Source organism: Jaculus jaculus, chromosome 10, assembly GCF_020740685.1.
Source record: "Jaculus jaculus isolate mJacJac1 chromosome 10, mJacJac1.mat.Y.cur, whole genome shotgun sequence".
NCBI classification, from domain to species: domain Eukaryota; kingdom Metazoa; phylum Chordata; class Mammalia; order Rodentia; family Dipodidae; genus Jaculus; species Jaculus jaculus.
In genome coordinates, this window is record NC_059111.1 from 40794118 (window position 1) to 40815941 (window position 21824).

The following is a 21824-nucleotide window of genomic DNA, read 5'->3' on the forward strand; positions in this document are numbered from 1 at the left end:
TGTGAAGCCTAAGGACTCATGTTCGACTCTCCAGGTCTCATATTAGCCAAATGCACAAAGGTATGGTAAGCACAAGGTCACACGTGCTCACTGGGCGGCACAGCATATGGAGTTCAATTGCAGTGGCTGAGTTTTCTATCTCCTCTCTCTGTCTCTCTCTTGTGCTCTTGCTCTCTCTAAAAAAAAGGGGGGGGGGCTTACCTTGAAGCCTGAGGACCCTGGCTTGAGTCTCAATTCCCCAGAACCCACATAAGCCAGATGCACAGGGTGGCATTTGCATCTGGAGTTCGTTTGCAATGGCTGGAGGCCCTGATGCTCCCATTCTGTCTCTCTCTCCCTCCCTCTCTCTCTGTGCCTCTGTCTGTTGCTCTCAAATAAGTAAATAAAATAAACAAAAATAAATGAAATAAAAATTAAAAAAATTGGAGCCGGGCATGGTGGATCACAACTTTAATCCCAGCACTTGGGAGGCAGAGGTAGGACAAGCACTGTGAGTTCAAGGCCACCATGAGACTACATAGTGAATTCTAGGTCAGCCTGGACTAGAGTGAAACTATCTCAAAAAAACAAATAATAATAATAATATCTTTTTTTTCCTTTTATTTATTTATTTACAAACAGAAAATGATAATGGGCATGCCAGGGCCTAGTGCAACTGCAAACAAACCAGACACATGCACCACTTTATGCATCTGGCTTTATTTGGGTCCTGGAGAATTGAACCCAAGCAGTCAGACTTTGCAATCAAAACACCTATAACTGCTGAGCCATTTCTCCAACCCACTTATTTCTTTTCCTTTGTAACATGAACTTCCATCTGTGAAACTCAGGCATAACTTTGGGTTTTTTTCTTATACATCTTCCACTCAAGCATGGCCATGGCCTCTAGAGCATGAAAGTAATGACAGATGATATTTTACCATACTGCATTGGAAAGGACACTAGAATTGAATCAGAAAATTAGATGGTAATAAAATAGGCATATTCTGAGAAAATCAGAATGTGAGAACTTAGGAAAGTCTTAACCTTCGAACCTATCAGGTCCATTATTTTAAGAATTGGCACTAAAATAAAATAACTCCCCATCTTAAGTCATAGGATAGATATTGACCAAGTTTCTAGGGTACTTTGGAAATCACCAAGTATACTGTTTCACTTTAAAGTTTTATCATTCATGTGCCTGTTCTGATTTTGTCCTTATCCTCACAGAAATTCTGATAGAGGTCTATTAAGTACATCTTTCCTGGTTACAAAATAAAACTTATAAGGGCTGGAAAAATGGCTCAGCACAAAATAAAAATTATGAGGGCTGGAGAGATGGCTCAGCAGTTAAAAGCACTTTCTTATAAAGCCTAACAGTCTGGTTCAATTTCCCAGTACCCAACATAGAAAAACGAGATACAAAATGGTGCATGCATCTGGAGTTTGTTTGCAGTGGCAGGAGGCCCTGGTGCACCCATCCTCACTTTCTCTGTCTCTCTGAAATGAATGAATGAATAACCCAATTGGTGGCATATGCCTTTAATCGTAGCACTTGGGAGGCAGAGGTAGGAGGATCACCATGAGTTTGAGATCAGCCTGAGACTACATAGTAAATTCCAAGTCAGCCTTAGCTAAAGTGAGACCCTACCTCAAAAAAACAAACAAAAATTTGTTTTTTAAATTATGAGCCCTTTAGTCATGTTTTTTTCTTCTTAAGTAATACATTTACTTGTAGCCTATTTTCTTTGGTCCAAATATTGAATCCCTTTGCTGAATATAGTCTCATATTATAGCTTCCTGCTTATACCACTACTTTAACTCATGCCTATTGTTCATAGTACCAGTGACCATTTTATTTAGAGAGAGAGAGTGTGTGTGTGTGTGTGTGTGTGGCAATTCTCCAACCACTGCCTATCTATGCTGGGATTAAAGGTATACACCCCCCCGTCTAGTTTATTTAGAATTTAAATTATGTTTATTGTGTTTTCTCATCTTCACCACCCTTCGTCACATGCTTCATCCACAAACTTAATTTTTCATCCTTAGTATCTGATTTTGAAACAACTTTGTATTTTATCAGAAATATCCCCTCCTCCAGGGTGTTACATTTCCAGCTATGCATGCCATGTGGTCTTCCTGGGCTCCCCCTCTTGAAAGAAGCAAGCTTCTTAGCATTTCATATGCAGGTAAGATAACTCTTCTTATAACATTTTTGCTGTAATTTGTTATGTATATCCTACCCTTGAGGAAAAAAAATACCTGCATGCCACAATCGCATGAGTGGATGTCCTTTCAAGGAAAGTGAGCCCTTAGGAATACAACTTTGGTATCAGTTTTTCCTTTGGCTGAGAAGCATAGTGATGTGCCTAAAATAGTGCAGACGGAAAATTGAATGCTTTTGTTCTTCAGTTGTGGTTTCTAGTTTGATTTTGCAATGAGCACATCCTGTTTCAGTCCTTCTCTTTATGCATCTTTTCTCTGTGCATTTGCTTGTTGTCATTTGGAGCTATGAGATAACATGAGCTTTATACATTGGATTGTAATTTCATCAGATGACATAAAAACTTCTTGCCTTTCATCCACTGACTGAATGGTAAGTTTTCTTCCTGACTGAGTTTAAATACAGTGACTGATAAAAGTTTGTCTAGGCTTATTTGTAAGTTAAAGTCTGAAGGATAAGAACATCTAGTCAAGGCTAGCGATGTAACCAGGTTGGTAGTGTCAAGCATGGAGAAGGCTCTAGGCTTGGTCCTCATCATGGTGTGGTGGGGCATACTTGTAATCCCAGCACTTGGGAGGTGGAGCTCAACTATATAAAATGTTCAAGGCCAGCTTGGGCTACATGAGACCATGTTTCAGAAACAAAGGAAGAAGGAGAGAGAAAGGAACTAGTTATCAAAAATAAATAAATAACACAAGTGGTTAGATAGAACTTAATGAGTAAAGTGAATGATGACCAAATTAAGGCTAGAGAAATAGACAGTGAACAAGATCTTATCAGACTTTATAGGCTACAGGAAGGAATATGGTTAGAGGTGTTTTTTTTTTTTAATATTTTTCTTTGTTTATTTGTGAGCAGAGAGAGAAAAAGAGAAAATGGGCATGCCATGGCCTCCTGCCATTGCAAATGAACTCCAGATGGGAATCAAACTTGGGCCATTGGCTTTGCAAGAAAGCATCTTTAATCACTGAGCATCACTCTAACCCTTAAGAAGATGATTCTTACAGATATGAGACTAACATGAGAAAGCTGATGATAATCTCAAGAAAGCTACTATTTATTGGTCAGCCTTCCTTTATAAGATGATCCTTGTTATCAGCCCCAAGTGTGTAGGGAGAGACCTGATTGGTTCATGGACTCTGGCTGACCAATAGGAGCCAAGACCCAATTGATCATGGCCTCAGGGGCTAACCTATGTAGGAATACTAAGTTGAGGAAGAAGCAGGAAGGTCCTGCTGGAAAGTGTAGCTTGTAGCCATCTTGGATGGGACTGAATCAGAAGCCAGTTTTGCCAGAACAGGCAGGGTGACATCTCCTTGTCCTTAGTTGGGCCTTGTTCCTGGCTGCCTATAAAAATGTTTTTCTCCTTTTTCTCCTTAACTGTCTCTGGTTCCTCCCACTACTGAATAAAGCCAAACTCTTAGGGGTTAAGATTTCTTCCAGTCTCCATCACTTTGCTTCGCAAGCCTAGGCCCTAACCCCATAGTGCACCTGGCACAGAGATAACTACTTAGTGATCATTTGTTCTAGTTGCCTTTTTCTTTTTCTTTTTCTTTTTTAATTTTATTTATTTATTTATTTATTTGAGAGAGACAGACACAGAGAGAAAGACAGATAGAGGGAGAGAGAGAGAATGGGCGTGCCAGGGCTTCCAGCCTCTGCAAACAAACTCCAGACGCGTGCGCCCCCTTGTGCATCTGGCTAACGTGGGACCTGGGGAACCGAGCCTCGAACCGGGGTCCTTAGGCTTCACAGGCAAGCGCTTAACCGCTAAGCCATCTCTCCAGCCCATTCTTTTTTATAAGAAGCATGAGGCTGGTGTTTCTTGTGGTACAGGCCTGTCATCTCAGCTACTGAACAAGCTTAGACAAGAGGATCACAAGTTCAAAGCCAATCTGTGCAACTTTGTGAGCCTGTCTCGAGATTTTAAAAGGGAGAAATGGCAACTCAGTGGTAGAGTTCTTGTGTGTGAGTCCCTGAGTTCAATTCCCAATATTGCTGATTAAAAAAAAAAAAAAACATATAAAACAGTAGTAGCACAGCCAGGTGTGGTGGCACACGCCTTCAATCCCAGCACTCTGGAGGCAGATATTAGAGGATCGCCATGAGTTCGAGGCCACCTTGATACTACATAGTGAATTCCAGATCAGCCTGAGCTAGAGTGAGACCCTACCTTGAAAAACCAAAAAAAAAGAGCAGTAGCATAAAAACCCCTGATAGCTGAGCGTGTGGCACACGCCTTTAATCCCAGCACTCTGGAAACAAAGAATTGTGTGTTAGAGGCCACTCTTGAGACTACATAGGAAATTCCAGGTCAGCCTGGGCTAGACTCTACCTTGCGGTGGGGGTGGGGGGAGAAAACCTTATATGCAGCAGTTTACTCACAGCAGCCACAGATTCAGGGGGCCTGAGATTTTAGGCAAACAAGAAATGGGGTCAGGAATGACATTTAAATAGCAGGCAGCATGCCCTGTCATTCAAGCTGTCACCTAAAATTGGCACCCAACCCCTTTAAATGCTCACAGGGCACAGAAAGAGGGTTGGTGGGGTGGAAGAAGCATGCTATTTTACAAAATAAATATGTATTCTACATCTGTCTTTTTTTTTTTTTTTTTTTTTTGAGGTAGGGTCTCACTCTAGCCCATGCTGACCTGGAATTCACTCTGTCATCCCAGGCTGGCCCCAAACTCAGTTATCCTCCTAACCTCTGCCTCCTGAGTGCTAAGATTAAAGGTGTGTACCACCTCTATTCTGCATTTTTCTAGGGTAGTTACTTTCTTGTTGCTGAGACAAACACCTGACCAGAAGCAGCTTATGGGAGCAAAGGGTTTATTTCAGGTTTACAGATTCCAGGGGAAGTTCCATCACGGTGGAAGAAGCTGGTTCACTTCATCTTGCATCCGCAGCAGAGACAATAGCCAGCACCCAAAAGCACAAACAGCCAAAGCTCAAGCTTGTTCTCTACACCCTTAGTAGGGCTGGACTCAAGAACCACCCCCAGTGACACACCTCCAGTAGGTGTCTGCCTACTGCAGACTAAATAGGAAGTATAATCAAATCTGGAGTTCATATTATCTCTTTCTCTCCCTCCCTTCCTCCATTACACCCCCTTCCCTGCTTGCAAAAAAATACTAACAAAAAATACCTGAGGCATCTGGGCGCCTTTAATCCCCCGCACTCAGGAGGCAGAGGTAGAGGATCTCAGTGAGTTCAAGGCCACCCTGAGACTCCATAGTGAATTCCAGGTTAGCCTGGGCCAGAGTGAGACCCTACCTTGAGAAACAAAAACAAACAAAAAAATACCTGAGGCTATGGATCCATTTACATTCAAACCACCATACCATTCAACTGATTTTTCTAGCTTTACCTTCTTTTCCTTTGCCCAAACGAATTTCCCAAATTCTTCTCTGTTCATCCTATTATACTACTTCCTTTTCTGCACCCTTACTTCATTGCTATGAAACCAAATCTAAGCCACCTTCTCAAAGTCTAGTTGCTGATGCTTACTTATCTTTCCCTCACTTCTGGAGGTCAGAAATAATCTGGATACATAGTCTCTCCACATTGCTCAGTGACTCCTAATACTTGCTAACATGCAATAATTATTAGTTTCTATTTATCTCCTACCTATGACTAAAAATTTGGAATAAAAAATGATATCTGGGCTGGAGAGATGGCTTAGCGGTTAAGTGCTTGCCTGTGAAGCCTAAGGACCCCGGTTCGAGGCTCGGTTCCCCAGGTCCCACGTTAGCCAGATGCACAAGGGGGCACACGCATCTGGAGTTCGTTTGCAGAGGCTGGAAGCCCTGGCGCGCCCATTCTCTCTCTCTCTTCCTCTATCTGTCTTTCTCTCTGTGTCTGTCGCTCTCAAATAAATAAAATTATTAAAAAAAAAAATGATATCTAAGAGGGCTGGAGGCCTGCAAAGCCAAAAGACCTAGGTTCAGTACCCCAGTACCTATGTAAACCAGATGCACAAGGTGGCACATGCATCTGAAGTTCATTTGCAGCAGCTAGAGGCCCTGGCATGCCCATTCTCTCTCTTCCCGTCTCTCTTTTTCCCTCCTTCTCATTCCCTCAAATGAATAAATAAGTAATTTTTAAATGATATCTAAAGGCTGGAGAGATGACTTAGCAGTTAAGGCACTTTCCTGCAAAGCCAGAGGATGAGGTGGCACATGTATCTGGAGTTAATTTGTGGTGGATAGAGCCCCTGTCGCTCCCATTCTCTTACTTGCTTCTCTCTCTCTCTCTCAAAGAAATAAGCATAAATTTTGTTTTGTTTTTAGAGATAAGGTTTCACTCTAGTCCAGGCTAGCCTGAAATTCACTATGTAGTCTCAGGCTGAACTCATGGTGTGCTTCTTACCTCTGCCTCCCAAGTGCTGGGATTAAAGGTGTGCGCCACCACGCCTGGCCATAAATTTTAAAAAATGATATCTAAACCAAATATGATGGCACATACCTATAGTCATAGCATTTTGGACATAAAGGCAGGAGGATTAGGAATTTCAGGTCATTTTCAGATATAAAGCAAGGTCAAGGCTACTCTCAGCTATACAAAACCCTGCCTCAAATAAATAGATCACTTAATCGTTACTTAAATCTAGCTGGGTGTGGTCATTCATGCAGATTTAGCAGACTAAGGCAAGAGGATTGCTATAAGCTTGAAATAAGCCTGGGCATTAGAATGAGACCATCTAAAAAGAAATTAAAGCTGGGCATGGTGGCACATGCCTTTAATCCCAGCACTGGGGAGGCAGAGGTAGGGGGGTCACCAGTTGAGTGGGGATTGTTGAGGTAGGATCTCTAGCCCAGGCTGGCCTGGTACTCACAGCAATCCTCCTACCTCTGCCTCCTGAGTACTGGGATTAAAGGTATTTACCACCATGCCCAGCTATATAAATATATTTTTTTTAAAAAAATAGGGAGTGAAAGAGGGAAGGATAAATGAGCATCATTTTAGTTCCGAAATGCCTTGCTTGTTGGTTAAAATGTATCTTACCTCCCCTCCCCTGCCCCTGGCGTGGTGATGCGTGCCTTTAATCCCAGCACTTTGGAGGCAGAGAAATATTGTGATTTCAAGGCCACCCTGAAACTACACAGTGCATTCCACGTCATCCTGGGCTAGAGTGAGACCCTACCTCAAACCACCACCCCCCGCAAAATGTATCTTACATTTTGGGCTGGGGAGATGACTCAGGGGGTGCAAAGATTGCCAGCCTGGGTCCTGTTCCACAGTATTCATAAAGTCAGACTCAAAAGTGGCACATTCATCTAGAGTTTACATTTTTCTGGGGTTCACTTGTGTCTGGAGAGCAAGTAAGTTTTTTAAATGTATCTTCTTATTTATCCCCCCAAAATGTTTGTAATTTATGAGATCATTAAAACCTTCTTTTGTTTGTGTTTGTTTTTTCGAGGTAGGGTCTCACTCTAGCTCAGGCTGACCTGGAATTCACTATGTAGTCTCAGGGTGGCCTTGAACTCATGGTGATCCTCCTACCTCTGCCTCTCAAGTACTGGGATTAAAGGCGAGTGGCACCACACTTAGCTAAAAGCTTCATTCTTTACTCTAGCAAGCATACCGCAGTAAACCATCTGTCAGCCTTAGGGATCATCTTTTTCCAGATACCTAGATTTTTTTTTTTTTTTTTTTTCTGAGCTAGAGTCTCAGTCTAGCCCTGGCTGACCTTAAATTCATGGCAATTCTATTACCTCTGCCTCCTAAAAGCTGGGGTTAAAGAGATGTGCCACCATACCCATCCTTTTTTTTTTTTTTTTTTTTTTTTTTTTTTTTTTTTATTTTATTTTGAGGTAAGGTCTGGCTCTAGCCCAGGCTGACCTGGAATAATTCACTCTGCAGTCTCAAGGTGGCCTTGAACTCGCAACGATCTGACCTCTGCTCCCAAATGCTGGGATTAAAGGAACACACCACCACACCCGGCTCCCTTTTTTTTCTTTTTTGAGACAGGTTCCTGTGCAGCCCAGGCTGATCTTGAACTTCTTATCTTGTTTGTTTTTTGAGGCAGGATCTCACAGTACCCAGGCTGACCTGAACTGATAGTGATCCTCCTACCTTAGTAGCCTCCATGCTCCACATGTATCACTCTCATATTGATTGATGCCTCCTAATTCATCAATAGCTACATATTTATAACTAATGTGGTTGTGTTAATGGATATGCTTTACTTCTTGTTGATTTGATTTTTAAAATTATCCTGTAACGTGCCCAGTTGTTCACATGTACATGACAGTAATATAACTCCTTCCAGTTAGCATGGTTCTTCCTGCTCTGTACACTGGACCCGACCTTTTTAAGCAGTGGACTTGCCCCTTCTTCGTTCATCTTTCTCCAAACGTCATAAAGACTTCTGTTTTGTTCTAGGAGCACAGCTTGGAACAGTAATTTCACTTCCCCTTTCTGGAATAATTTGCTACTATATGAATTGGAATTATGTTTTCTACTTTTTTGGTAAGTTTAAAATTTTTAACCTAATTTATAACAAATCAAAACCGTATTGGAAAAGAAAAAAAAATGTTTTTAACTGTATTGGGCTAGGGAGATGGCTCAGCAGTTAAAGTTGCTTGAGAGCTGCATGCAGTGGAACACGCCTTTAATTCCAACGCTTGGGAGGCAGAGGTAGGAGAATCACTGTGAGTTCGAGGCCACCCTGAAGCTACATAGTAAATTCCAGGTCAGCCAGGACTAAAGTGAAACCCTACCTCGAAAAACAAACAAAAGCAAAAGCAAAAACAAAAAAAAAGTTGCTTACTTGAGAAGCCTGATGGCCTAGGTTTAACTCCTCAGTACCAACATAAAACCAAATGCACAAAGTGGCATATGCATCTGGCGTTGGTTTACATTGTAAGAAGCCCATTCCTTCTTTCTCATTCTCTCTCTCTCTGCTTGCAAATAAACAATAAAAACTATGATAATTGTCTAATAGTAAGTTTATATATGTATTCTAACACTGAGCGTCATGGTAAACACTTTTGATACTAGCACTAGAGAGGCAGAAGTAGGAGGATCACTGTGAGTTCGAGGCCAGCCTGGGACTACAGGCTGTTCCAGGTCAGCCTGGGTGAGAGTGAGACCCTATCTTGGAAAAACCAAAAATAAAAAATAAAATATGTATACTAAGTCCTAGCTTCTTAAATTGTGAGTCACAGTCCCATGGGATTGAATAACTGAATGTGATGGGTCATTGTTGCAGTCTGGTTTGCATTGCTGTTAGAAATCACCCAACCAAGAGCAGCTTCTGGGAAAAAGAGATTTATTTTGGCTTACAGGCTCGAGGGGAAGCTCCACGATGGCAGGGGAAAATGATGGCATGAGCAGAGGGTGGACATCACCCCCTGGCCAACAGAAGATGGACCACAGCAACAGGAGGGTGTGCCAAACACTGGCATGGGGAAACTGGATATAAAGCCCATAAGCCCACCCCCAACAATACACTCCCTCCAGGAGGCATTAATTCCCAAATCTCCATCAGCTGGGGGAACCTAGTATTCAGAACACCTAAGTTTATGGGGGACACCTGAATCAAACCACCACAGTCATGAAACATTTGTCAACAGTAAAAGGTTTCTTGAACACAAAACAACCAAACATTTCAAAATCAAGAAATAATATCCAGGCGTGGTGTAGCACCACTTTAATCTCAGCACTCAGGAGGCATAAGTAGGAGGATCATGTGGAGTTTGAAGCCACCCTGATACTACATAGTGAATTCCAGGTCAGCCTGGGCTAGAGCAAGACCCTGCATTGAAAAAACTAATGCCGGGCATGGTGGTGCACACCTTTAATCCCAGCACTTGGGAGGCAGAGGTAGGAGTATTGCCATGAGTTTGAGGCCACCCTGAGGCTACATAGTGAATTCCAGGTCAGACTGAGCTAGAGTGAGACCCTACCTCAGGAAAAAAACAAAAACAAAAACAAAAAAAACAATAAGTTACAAAACTGGGTGTGGTGGTGCACACCTTTAATCCTAGCACTCTGGAGGCAGAGGTAGAAGGATCAGCTGTGAATTTGAGGCCAGCTGAGACTACATAGTTCCAGGTCAACTTCAGTTAGAATGAGAACCTAACTTGAAAAAACAAAAAATATGAAAAGGAAAGGATAAAGGAGAAGAGGGAGGAAGAGGAAGAAAGAAGTAGTAATGAGTCCCATGATCTTTCTGGCAGCACTCCCCATGTTGCATCCTGTGACTTTACATTATAGTGCACATGCTGTCACCCTGCACAGTACCAGTGAGCACTACCGGGAGCAGCTTGGCTCAGATTCAGCACTACTGCAGTCTTTCTGCTGGATACACATAGTTTTCTGCTCTTATAGAAACATAATGATTTCTTATGGAAAGCAATGACTTAATATTTTCCTACTGTCATTCCTCATTATGTAAGAATCAAATTAATGTATCTTTGGATTGTATTGCTGTTTGACATAGTGGTGTACACCTTTAATCCCGACACTCAGGAGGCAGAGGTAGGAGGATCACTGTGAGTTCAAGGTCAGCTTGGAACTACAGAATGAGTGCCAGGTCAGCCTGGACTAGACTGAGACCCTACCTCAAAAAAGTAAAACAAAAAATAAAGTGGTATTTAGGCTGGGAGATGTTATCATTAAACATCTGGTTTATATATATATGTTTGTGTTTTTTTTTGTGGTAGGGTCTCACTCTAGCTCAGGCTGACCTGGAATTCACGATGTAGTCTCAGGGTAGCCTTGAACTCATGGCAATCCTCCTATCTCTGCTTCCCAAGTGCTGGGATTAAAGGCTTCCCCCACAAATGTCTGGCTATATTTTTTTATATTTTATTTATATTTATATGTGAGAAAGATGGAGAGAGGCAAAGAAAGAATGGGAGTGTCAGGGCCTTCAGCTGGTGCAAACATACTCCAGAAACATGTGCCACTTTGTGCATCTGGCTAATGTAGGTCCTGGGGAATCAAACCTGGGTACTTTACAGGTTAGTGCTTTAACTGCCAAGCTATTCCTCCAGCCCCATATATATGTTTTGTATACCTATATAACCAGAGTAATGTAAAACTTTCTGAAGGAAAAAGGTTGTGAGTAGAAGTTTAAAAAACCATAGTTAAAGCCAGGCATGGTGGCACACACCTTTAATCACAGCACTTGGGAGGCAGAGGTAGGAGGATCGCCATGAGTTCAAGGACACCTTTAGACTGCATAGTGAATTCCAGGTCAGCCTGGGCTAGAGCAAGACCCTACCTTGAAAATCAAAAACAAACAAAAAAAGCCAAGCCGGGCATGGTGGCGCACACCTTTTTTCCCAGCACTCAGGAGGTAGAGGTAGGAGGATCACCGTGAGTTCGAGGCCACCTGAGACTCTGTAGTGCATTCCAGGTCAGCTTGGGCTGGAGTGAAACCCTACCTCAGAAAAAAAAAAAAAATCCTAGTTAAGTGGGATCGGCCTCCCTCACGGGCAGGCGGGCTGGTGGCAACAGCAGCTGAGTGTGAGGGGGCTTTAACTTTTCTGAGTAGTTCTGCTCTCTTCCAGCCTCTGTCTGTTGGTCAGCATGGCCCATAGAAATCAACAAGAACTTGCCTACCATAAAAATATTTTTTTTTTGTTAAAATATTTTTTTTTTAAAAAAAGGAAGCCGCTATAATGCCGCACGCCTTTAATCCCAGCACTCAAGAAGCAGGAGGATCACTGTGAGTTTGAGGCCACACTGAGAATGCATAGTGAATTCCAGGTCAGCCTGAGCTAGGGTGAGATCCTACTTCAAAACATTTAAAAGAAAAAATTTCAAAGGCAAAATAGGATGGCTCTCCCTTGAGAGTTTTAATTATTTTCATCTCATGTGAAAACATTTCATTTCTCAAAACTGATTGGTAAAATGGTACATATTTTTAATAATTTTCAAGTTAATATTTCCTATAGGAAACAGACCTTCAAGCAAATGAAACAAAAAAAGAAAACAAAATTCTTAGAATGTAAAGATATGTATTGCTTATCTTTGAATCCCTGACTGTAATCATCCTTAATCTAAAATAAATGTAAGATATATCACAGGTAAATGTCAAAAAATACACATTGTGAAAATTTATTTTTTATAGATTTATCTTGTCCAGAACAATCTATAATGACATAATAATGATTGGTTGTCAGGGCAAGGAAGGAGGAGTTAGGACTAACTGTTCATTAGTTTTTCAATTAGAAATTACTAGTTATGTTGGTAGAGTGAAACAAGTATGCTAAAATTACACACACACATACACACACACACACACACAGGATTTGAGCTGAGAGTGATGGTACATGTTTATAATCCTAGCACTTGGGGAATTTAAGTGGGAATGAAGCTCAAGAGTTTGAAGCCAGGATTAGGCAAATGGTTCAGCAGTTCAAGGCACTTGCTTGCAAAGCCCAGATTTGATTCCCTTGTTTCCATGTGGAGCTAGGTGCACAATGTGGCACATGCATCTGGAGTCCTTTTGCAGTAGCAAGAGGCCCTGGTATGCCCATTCTCCCACCCCTTCTCTGCTTGCAAATAAATAATAAATAAATAAAATTTAAAGTTTAACTCCAGCCTGAGTTACATAAAGAGATCCGGAGCTGGAGAGATGGCTTAGAGGTTAAGGAACTTGCCTGCAAAGCCAAAAGAACTCGTTTCAATTCCCCAGAACCCATGTAAACCAGATGTACAAGGGGCAAATGCATCTGGAGTTCATTTTCAGTGGCTGGAGGCCCTGGCATGCTCATTCTCTCTCTACCTCTCTCTCTCTGCCTCTTTCTCTCAAATGAATAAAATAGTTGGGCATGGTGGCACACACCTTTAATACCAATACTCGGGACGCAGAGGTTAGGAGAATCATGGTAAGTTTGAGGCCACCCTGAGGCTATGTAGTGAAATCCAGGTCCACCCGAGCTAGAGTGAGACCCTACCTCGAAAAATAAGGGGGAAAAAAAAGAGAGAGAGAGAGATCTGTGCATTTCACCAGGGGGAGAAAAAAAAAGCTCGGTGTGATGGCCCATGCCTTTAATCCCAGCACTTGGGAGGCAGAGGTAGGAGGATCACCATGAGTTGGAGGCAGCCTGGTACTACAGAATGAGTGTCAGGTCAGCCTGGGCTAAATGAGATTCTACCTCAAAAAAAAAAAAAAAAAAATTCTGGGCTAGAGAAATGGCTTAGTGGATAAGACGCTTGCCTACAAAACCAAAGGACCTCCATTCAGTTACTCAGGACCCATGCACAAGGTGGCATATGTGTCTGGAGTTCGTTTGCTGGAGGCCCTGACACGCCCATCCTCCCTCCTCCTCTCCCCTCCCTCCCTCTCTCTCAAATAAATTAATAAAAATATTTTTTAAAAATTCTGATAAACCATGACAGACTGAATTATTTGGTTGAAACTTTGTTTCAGTTGTATACAGAATAGCTGAGCATAGTGGCATGAGACGGTAATTCTAGTACATGGCAGGTTAAGACAAGAGAACTGCTACAAGAGAACAGCCTGAGCTACATAGTGATTACCAGGCCAGCCAGGACAAATCAACAACCCCTCCCTCCCACCCCAGAATTGTACAGGAAATAATAGTTGTGGCAGTTATTCCATTAAAGAATTGAAACTTAGCCAGGTATGGCGATGCACACCTTTAATCCCAGCACTCGAGAGGCAGAGGTAGGAGGATCCCTGTGAGTTCAAGACCTCCCTGAGACACATAATGAATTCCAGGTTAGCCTGGACTAGAGTGAGACTATACCTCAAAAAAAAAAAAAAAAAAAAAATAGCCAGGCGTGGTGGCACACACCTTTAATCCCAGCACTTGGGAGGAGAGGTAGAAGGATCGCTGTGAGGCCACCCTGAGACTCCATAATGAATTCCAGGTCAGCCTGGGCTACAGTAAAACCCTACCTTGAAAAACCAAAAAAAATAAAAGAATTGAAACTTGCGCTGGAGAGATGGCCTAACAGTTAAGGTGGCTTGCCTGTGAAGCCTAAGGGCCCAGGTTCTATCTATTCCTCAGTACCCATGTAAGCCAGTTGCACATGATGGTTCATGCATCTGGAGTTTGCAGTGGCTAGAGACCCTGGCACACCCATTCATTCCCATTCTGTCTCTCTCTCTCTCTCTAGTAAATAAATTTTAAAAAATGAAATGTGAAATTATAATTTACATTGGTTTTAAGTTACATAACTTTTAAACTTTTATTGACTTCCATAATTAAAGAAAATAAACCATGATAATTCCCTCCCCTCCCTCACTTTCCTCTTCATGAATCCATTCTCCATCATATCCTTTCCCCCATCAGTGTCTCTTTTATTTTGATGACATCATCTTTTCCTCCTATTATGATGGTCTTGTGTAGGTAATGTCAGGCACTGTGAGGTCATGGGTATCCAGGCCATGTTGTATCTGGAGGAGCACATTGTAAGCAATCCTACCTTTCCTTTGGCTCTTACATTCTTTCCGCCACCTCTTCTGCAATGGACCCTGATCCTTGGAGGGTGTAATAGAGATATTGCAGTGCTGAGCTCGCCTCTGTCACTTCTTAGTCTTGTGATATCTTTGAGTCATCCCAGAGGTCACCACCATCTGAAAAGAGAAGCTTCTCTAACCAAAAGTGAGACTAGCATTAATATATGGGTATGAATGTTAAGAAAAGTACTTACAGAGCAGTTTGGTGAACATAATATATGCATTTAGCTAGACACCAACAGGCATTATACCTCCAGAGCTCCTGACCTCCCCCTGTCATAGGCTTTTTTTTTTTTTTTTTTTTTTTAATTTGAGAGAGAGAAACAGGCAAATAGAAACAGAGAATGGGGACTTAACCCCCTTACCTCCCTCATGGTAGGAGCTCTCTTTACTTCCTCTTTCCTTCTGTTAATCTAATAAAGTTCTCTGAACTTTAAAAAAAAAAAAAAAAAGAAAGAGAGCCGGGCATAGTGGCACATGCCTTTAATCCCAGCACTCGGAGGCAGAGATAGAAGGATCACTGTGAGTCTGAGGCTACCCTGAGACTGCATAGTGAATTCCAAGTCAACCTGAGCTAGAGTGAGACCCTACCTTGAAAAAAAAAGAAGAGAAAAGAAAAGAAACAGAGAGAATAATAGGCAGCCTTTGGCTCTGCAGGCAAGCTCCTTAATCAGTAAGCCATCTCTCCAAGCTTTCCTTGCCGCCCCGCCCCCCCCATACACCATCATAGACTTTTGACTAGGTTTTCAGGCCTCCAGTCCAATTAGAGTGGTTGGTTTCCCCCATAACAAGACATACCACTATTGCACCCATTGGCTCATTTGACCTGGCTGGCCAAACAAGACTTGCAGTGTCCACTGTTTTTTATATCCACTGATGACTTCTCTCTCCCATAGGGCTGCTTGCAGTATAGCTTTTTCCAGCTTTCTGTCAGCTGGTCTACAGAGAAGAGGTTTTCAACTCAGCTGTAGGTCAATTCCTCAGTGACTGTACAGCCCAAGCATGTGGAGTCTTCAGCAATATATAGTTACATAATTTTTTTCAACATGTAAAAATTGCTGTTGACATATTCATATTTTTATCTAACTTTATTTTCTATTTTAAGGAATAGCAGGAATAGTTTGGTTTATCTTCTGGATGTGGACAGTTAGTGATACTCCAAAAGCCCACAGGACAATCTCCCCTACTGAGAAGGAATACATTTTTGCATCATTACAAAATCAGGTATGGATCTGTGACACACTTTAAAATTTGACATACTAATCCTTTTAAATAAATATTTTTGGTGTGCGTTCCTTAGGCAAATTAGTGTGAACAAATGAAATGTGCAAAATATTGTTAAATTATAGTTCTTTCTAAGGCTAAATTGTGAAATATTACTCTCATTTTAGGGAATGAGGGTGTGGCTCAGAGTTAGAGCATTTGTCTTCTATGCACCAGACTCTGAATTAAATCCCCAACCCCCAAAATAAAATACAGTCATTTTAAACCTTAGAAACTAGGTGCAATGACACACATCATCCCAGAACTTGGGAGATGGAGGTAGGAGGATTAGGAGTTTAAGGTCATACCCCAGTGCATAGCAAGTTCTAAGTTAGCCTGGACTACATGAGACACTGTTTTCCTGTTTTGGTTTTTTTGAGACAATTTTTTAAAAAGTTTATTTATTTATTTATTTATTTGTTGGGGGGGGGCAGATAGAGAGAATGGGCACACCAGGCCTCCAGCCACTGCACATTAACTTCAGGCGCATGCATTACCTTATGCATCTGGCTTACATGGGTACTGGGGAATCAAACATGGGTCCTTAGGCTTCCCAGGCAAGTGCCTTAACCGCTAAGTCATCTCTCTGGCCCATGAGACAGTTTTAAAGAAAAGGCAGGGTTGGGGATATGGCTGATTGTATAAAACACTTACCATATAAGCATGAAAACCCAAGTTTGGACCCCCAGCACCCATGTAAATTCAGAGCAAGTATGATGGATCCCAGTACTTGGGAGACAGAAATGGGAATACCTCAAGTAAATTGGCTAGCTAGACTAGCCCACTCGGTGATCTCTGAGTTCAAGTGAGAGACCCTGCTTTAGTAAATAAGATGGAGAGATATCAAGTAAGACAGCCAATATCTGTCCTCTATAAGCAGGCACACACTCATGTACCTACACATACATACATGCATGTGTACCATCCCCCCCCAAAAAAAAGTCTTTCAGAGTAATGATTAGCATTGAATCCTTAAAAAAAAAAAATGGGAGGGATGGAGAGATGGCTTAGCGGTTAAGCACTTGTCAATGAAGCCTAAGGACCCCAGTTTGAGGTTCAGTTTCCCAGGACCCACATAAGCAGATGCACAAGGTGATGCATGCATCTGGAGTTTGTTTGCAGTGGTTGGAGGCCCTGGCCTGCCTGTTCGCTTGCACACACACTTGTGCGTGCACGCTCCCTCCCTCCCTACTTCCCCCCTCTCTCCCCCCCACTCTCTGCCTCTTTATCTGTTTGTCATTCTCAAATAAATAAATAAATAAAAATAAACCAAAAAACATATATATTTTTGAGGTAGGGTGTCACTCTAGCCCAGGCTGACCTGTAATTCACTATGTAGTCTCAGGGTGGCCTTGAACTCATGGTGCTTCTCCTACCTCTGCCTCCCAAGTGCTGGGATTAAAGGCTTATTTATTTTTTGAAAAAAAAAAAAACTGTTATTTTACTTTATTTGTTTGAGAAAGAAAGAGGCAGATAAATAGAATGGGCACCCCAGGGCCTTCAGCCACTACAAACGGACTCCAGACACATGCATCCCCTTGAGCATCTGGCTTAGGTGGATCCTGGGGAATCGAACCTGGGTCCTTTGGCTTTGCAGGCAAGTACCTTAACTGCTATCTCTCCAGCCTGAGCTTATTTTTCTTAATTTGTAGAAAGTAAAATACAGGGGCTAGAGAAATGGCTTAGCAATTAAGGTGCTTGCCTGCGAAGCCAAAAGGACCCAGGTTTGATTCCCCATGACCCACAGAAGCCAGATGCACAAGGGGACGCATGTCTATGGAGTTTGTTTGCAGTAGCTGGAAGCCGTGGTATTCCCATTCTTTTTCCATCTGTCTCCTTCCTCTCTATTTCTCTCTTTGCTTGCAAATAAATACATTATTTTTTTAAAGAAAGTAAAATACATTCTTCATAAAAGGACTCTTGTAGCTCTGTTGTTATTGCTAATTATTAGACAATTAGTATGCTTACATCTGTCTTGATTAGTTAACTTACGTACCCTCCAGTGCTGGGGATGAAACTCAAAAGCCTCATTCATGCTAGGCAAAAGCTGTACTACTGAGCCCTAGCCCCACCCTCACCTGGGGTAAAAACTATGGAGGGGTTTTCTCAGAACTCTCAAAGCTTCCTGGGTGACTCTAGCATGCAGAAAAGTTTAGGAACCGTTGCTTTAAAGGATAACCCATAAAGCATTTGAAAATGTCAATTCCTTGGCACTACTCTCATGTTTTCTTGCTTGATTGTTTTGCTCACTTTTCTTGTTCAGTAAGTCTAGGGTAGAGTGCAAGCACCTATAATTTGAATGGGCTTGAGGGTGCCTGGGCATGTTGGTGCACAGCTGGAATCTCAGCACTTAGGAGGTAGTAGCAAGATTAGGAGTTTCTAGGCCAGTTTGGGCTACAGAACAAAACCCTGTCTCAGGGAAGAAAGAGGAGGGCATGGTGACACATTCTCAGGAGGCTGAGGTAGGAGTATTGCTGTTAGTTTGAGGCCAGTCTAGGGCTACACAGTGAGTTCCAGGTGAACCTGGGCTAAATTGAGACCCTGCGAAAAAGGCAGGAAGGGAAGGAGAGGGAAAAGGAAAAGATACCCTATCCATCTATAAGTAGATGGGGGCTTCACTCAGAATGCATTTATATTTATCCACAAGTAATCTACATCATGACTTATATACAAAAATACTTTCAAAGGATGAATAAGGTGAAGTAAGTTATGGTCAGTTTTAAGTTGCTACACAAAGAACCCGACTACAAGCAGCTTGTAGGAGGGAAAGGGCTTAATTTTGGCTTACAGACTCAAGAGGAAAACTCCATAATGGCAGGGAAAACCGATGGCATGAGCAGAGGATAGATGTCACCTCCTGGCCAACATCATATGGACATTAGCAACAGGGAGTGTGCCAAACACTGGCAAGAGGAAGCTGGTTATAACACCCATAAGCCCGCCCCCAAGAATACACTGCCTCCAGGAGGCATTCATTCCCAGATTGCCATCAGCTGAGACCTAGCATTCAGAACACCTAAGTTTATGGGGGAACACCTGAGTCAAACCACATTCTGCTTCTGACCCCCATAAACTGATGACCATCCATAATGTAAAATGAAGTGCATCCAGTCCAACTTTAAAAGTCCCAGTAGTTTCAAACATCCCCATAGTCCAAATTTTGTTTGTTTGTTTTTCAAGGCAGGGTCTCACTCTAGCTCAGGCTGACCTGAAATTCACTGTGCATTCTCAGGGTGGCCTCAAACTCACGGCAATCCTCCTAACTCTGCCCCCCAGGTACTGGGATTAAAGGCGTGCACCATCACACCCGACTAAAATAGGGCAAACAACTCGGTAGCTCCAAGTCCATCAATTCTAGTCAATGACAAGTCTCCAAGGCCAATAATTCTAACCAGTGACTAGTCTCTGGAATTCTAATTCCACCCCTCCAGCTAGTACTCTCAGTTCAGCAAACTTCATCTGGTGCTGGCACCTCTCTCCTTAGCGGCCATCCCATAATCCTGGCATCTCCATTGGGTGTCTACTGCAACCCACAGTTCATTTTCATGGCTCTATCAGGTCTCCACACAGGTAATCCAGCAAGCCTGCTTCACACTGCCCATTGCCATTTCCAAAATACAAAACCATGTTGCAAATTCAGTGACCCTCTTTCCTACATTTGTTATACTCCATAGTACCAGATGGGCTACCAATTTGTTAAACTAGAAGGAAATAAGCAGACTGAAGAACAAGACACTCCTTTAAGATTGAGGCCCCTTCAAAAAAGTCTGTATTCTTCCTATTGTCCTAATACAAATCAGATGGCCCAATCACAATGGTTGTAATCTCTCAAACAGTTGCAGCTGATTGGACAGCAGTTTCGGTCCCAATATTTCATTTCTTTCTGTGCCTTATCCCTCTGCTTACACTAGTCCATTTCTACACAATGCAACCCTGCATGAGTTCTCAGGACATGGGCATAACAGCAAGCCTATCACACAAACTGTTTCTAGCCAAAAGCACAAAGTGGCCCATGTGTCTAGAATTCATTTGCAGTGGCTAGAGGCCCTGGCACACCCATTAATATATTCTCTCCCCTCCCTTCTCTCTGCTTGCAAATAGATAACATAAAAAATATTTTTTTTAAAAGGAGTAGATCATAAAATGTGAATTCTAGCAGGACCTTCCAATCTCTCCCTTTTACCCTTTGTCAACCTCTGGCAGTGATTATTAAGCTATCCTCTATTTTATTAAAAAAAAATTAATGCAGAAGGTGGCATCTTACATTAATTAAAAGTATTTAGAGCTGACATTTATAGCTCTAAGATTACATGGATTCTCTACTTAATGTCATAGATTCTCTAGTTAATGGTTTTTTTGTTTGTTTTGTTTTTTGGGTGGTTTTTTTTTTTTTTTTTTTTTTTTTTTGGTTTTTCCAGGTAGGGTCTCACTCTACCCCAGGCTGACCTGGAATTCACTCTGTATTCTCAAGGTGGCCTTGAACTCATGGTGATCCTTCTACCTCTGCCTCCTAAGTACTGGGATTAAAGGCATGAGCCACCATACTCAGCTTGTTTTGTTCTATTTTTCTGAGGTAGTGTCTTGTTCTAGTCCAGGCAAACCTGGACTGTTGTGAGTTAGAGGACAGTCCTCCTACCTCTGCCTCCTAAGTGCTGGGATTAAAGTTGGGTGCCTCCATACCTTGCTCTAGTTAATGGGTTTTTGTTGTTGTTGTTGTTTGTGTTTGCTTTCTTTTTATTTGTTTTTGTTTTGGGTTTTTTTTTTTCAAGATAGAATTTCAGCTTTTTATTTTTTTATCTTCTTTTTATTTATTTATTTGAGAGCGACAGAGAGAGAAAGAGAGTGAGCGTGCCAGGGCTTCTAGCCACTGCAAACGAACTCCAGATGCATGTGCCCCCTTATGCCTCTGGCTAATGTGGGTCCTGGGGAATCAAGCCTTGAACCGGGATCAGGCAAGTGCTTAACCGCTAAGCCATCTCTCCAGCCCAATTTCAGCTTTTTTAAATATTTTATTATTTATTTATTTATTTGAGAGAGAGAGATACAGAAATAGGCAGGTAGAGAGAGAGATAACAGGCATGCCAGGGCTTCCAGCCACTGTGAACAAATTCCAGATGTGTGTGCCCCCTTGTGCACCTGGCTTACATGGGTCCTGGGGAGTCGAACCTGGGTCCTTTGGCTTTGCAGGCAAGCACCTTAACCACTAAGCCATCTCTCCAGCCCCAGCTTTTTATTTATTTATTTTTTAGTGGTATCCAAATAGTTTTATTTGTGGACAGTAAGAATGAGATTTTATGTAATTTCCACTTGATGTGAAATATTCTGCTTTTGATTTTCTGGCCACTTAAAATATCAGACTTTTAAGTGGAAGAAAGATAGTCACAGGCTGGGAGAAAATATTAGTAAAACATTGATCTGATAAAGAAGACTGACTTTTCTCCCCCAGAAGCCTGAATCGATAGAATGTTCCAGCCCTCTGACAGCTAGCCAGCAGGAAAGAGGCTTTCAGCTCAGTTCCAGCTTGATTTCTCAGTGTCCTGCAACCAAAGCATGTGATGTCGTCTGCAATCGGGTCTTACCATGTAGTCCTGGTGGGCCACCAAACAATCAAAGGAGTTCAGCTCTTTTTGAAGTGGAAGTAACTATTAACTGTTAATCAAAATCAAGTGAAAGTGATTAACCTTTGCTAAATTTAAAATCACATATCTGGAATGGTAAGAAGCTGCTCCAGGAAATCAAATGCAATGTGTGGACTTTTGGCTTACAATTTTAACAATCCAACTCTTCTTAAAATATAGACAAACAGGGAGATTTGAGCACTGGATATTAGAAGCAAGTAAGGACTTGTTCTTTCTCTTTGGGTGTGATAAACATTGTGGCTATACTAAATGAAAAACAGAAACCTTCTAACTT

The 21824-nt window shown here is 42.0% G+C and overlaps 1 protein-coding gene across 6 annotated transcripts in view; it reads left to right on the forward strand.

Annotated features, from left to right (window-relative positions):
* Positions 1-21824, forward strand: part of Slc17a5 (solute carrier family 17 member 5) — a 68543-nt gene that overhangs the window by 8411 nt on the left and 38308 nt on the right. For 3 of the 6 annotated variants that reach the window (XM_045160622.1, XM_004660490.2, XM_045160621.1), the window contains 3 exons: positions 2081-2168; positions 8588-8674; positions 15754-15872. In XM_045160622.1, coding sequence (XP_045016557.1) covers positions 2081-2168; positions 8588-8674; positions 15754-15872 — 294 coding nt within the window. Of the gene's footprint in view, positions 1-2062; positions 2169-8587; positions 8675-15753; positions 15873-21824 lie in introns of all 6 variants that reach the window. The other 3 variants (XM_045160619.1, XM_045160620.1, XM_045160623.1) reach the window with 1 other exon arrangement.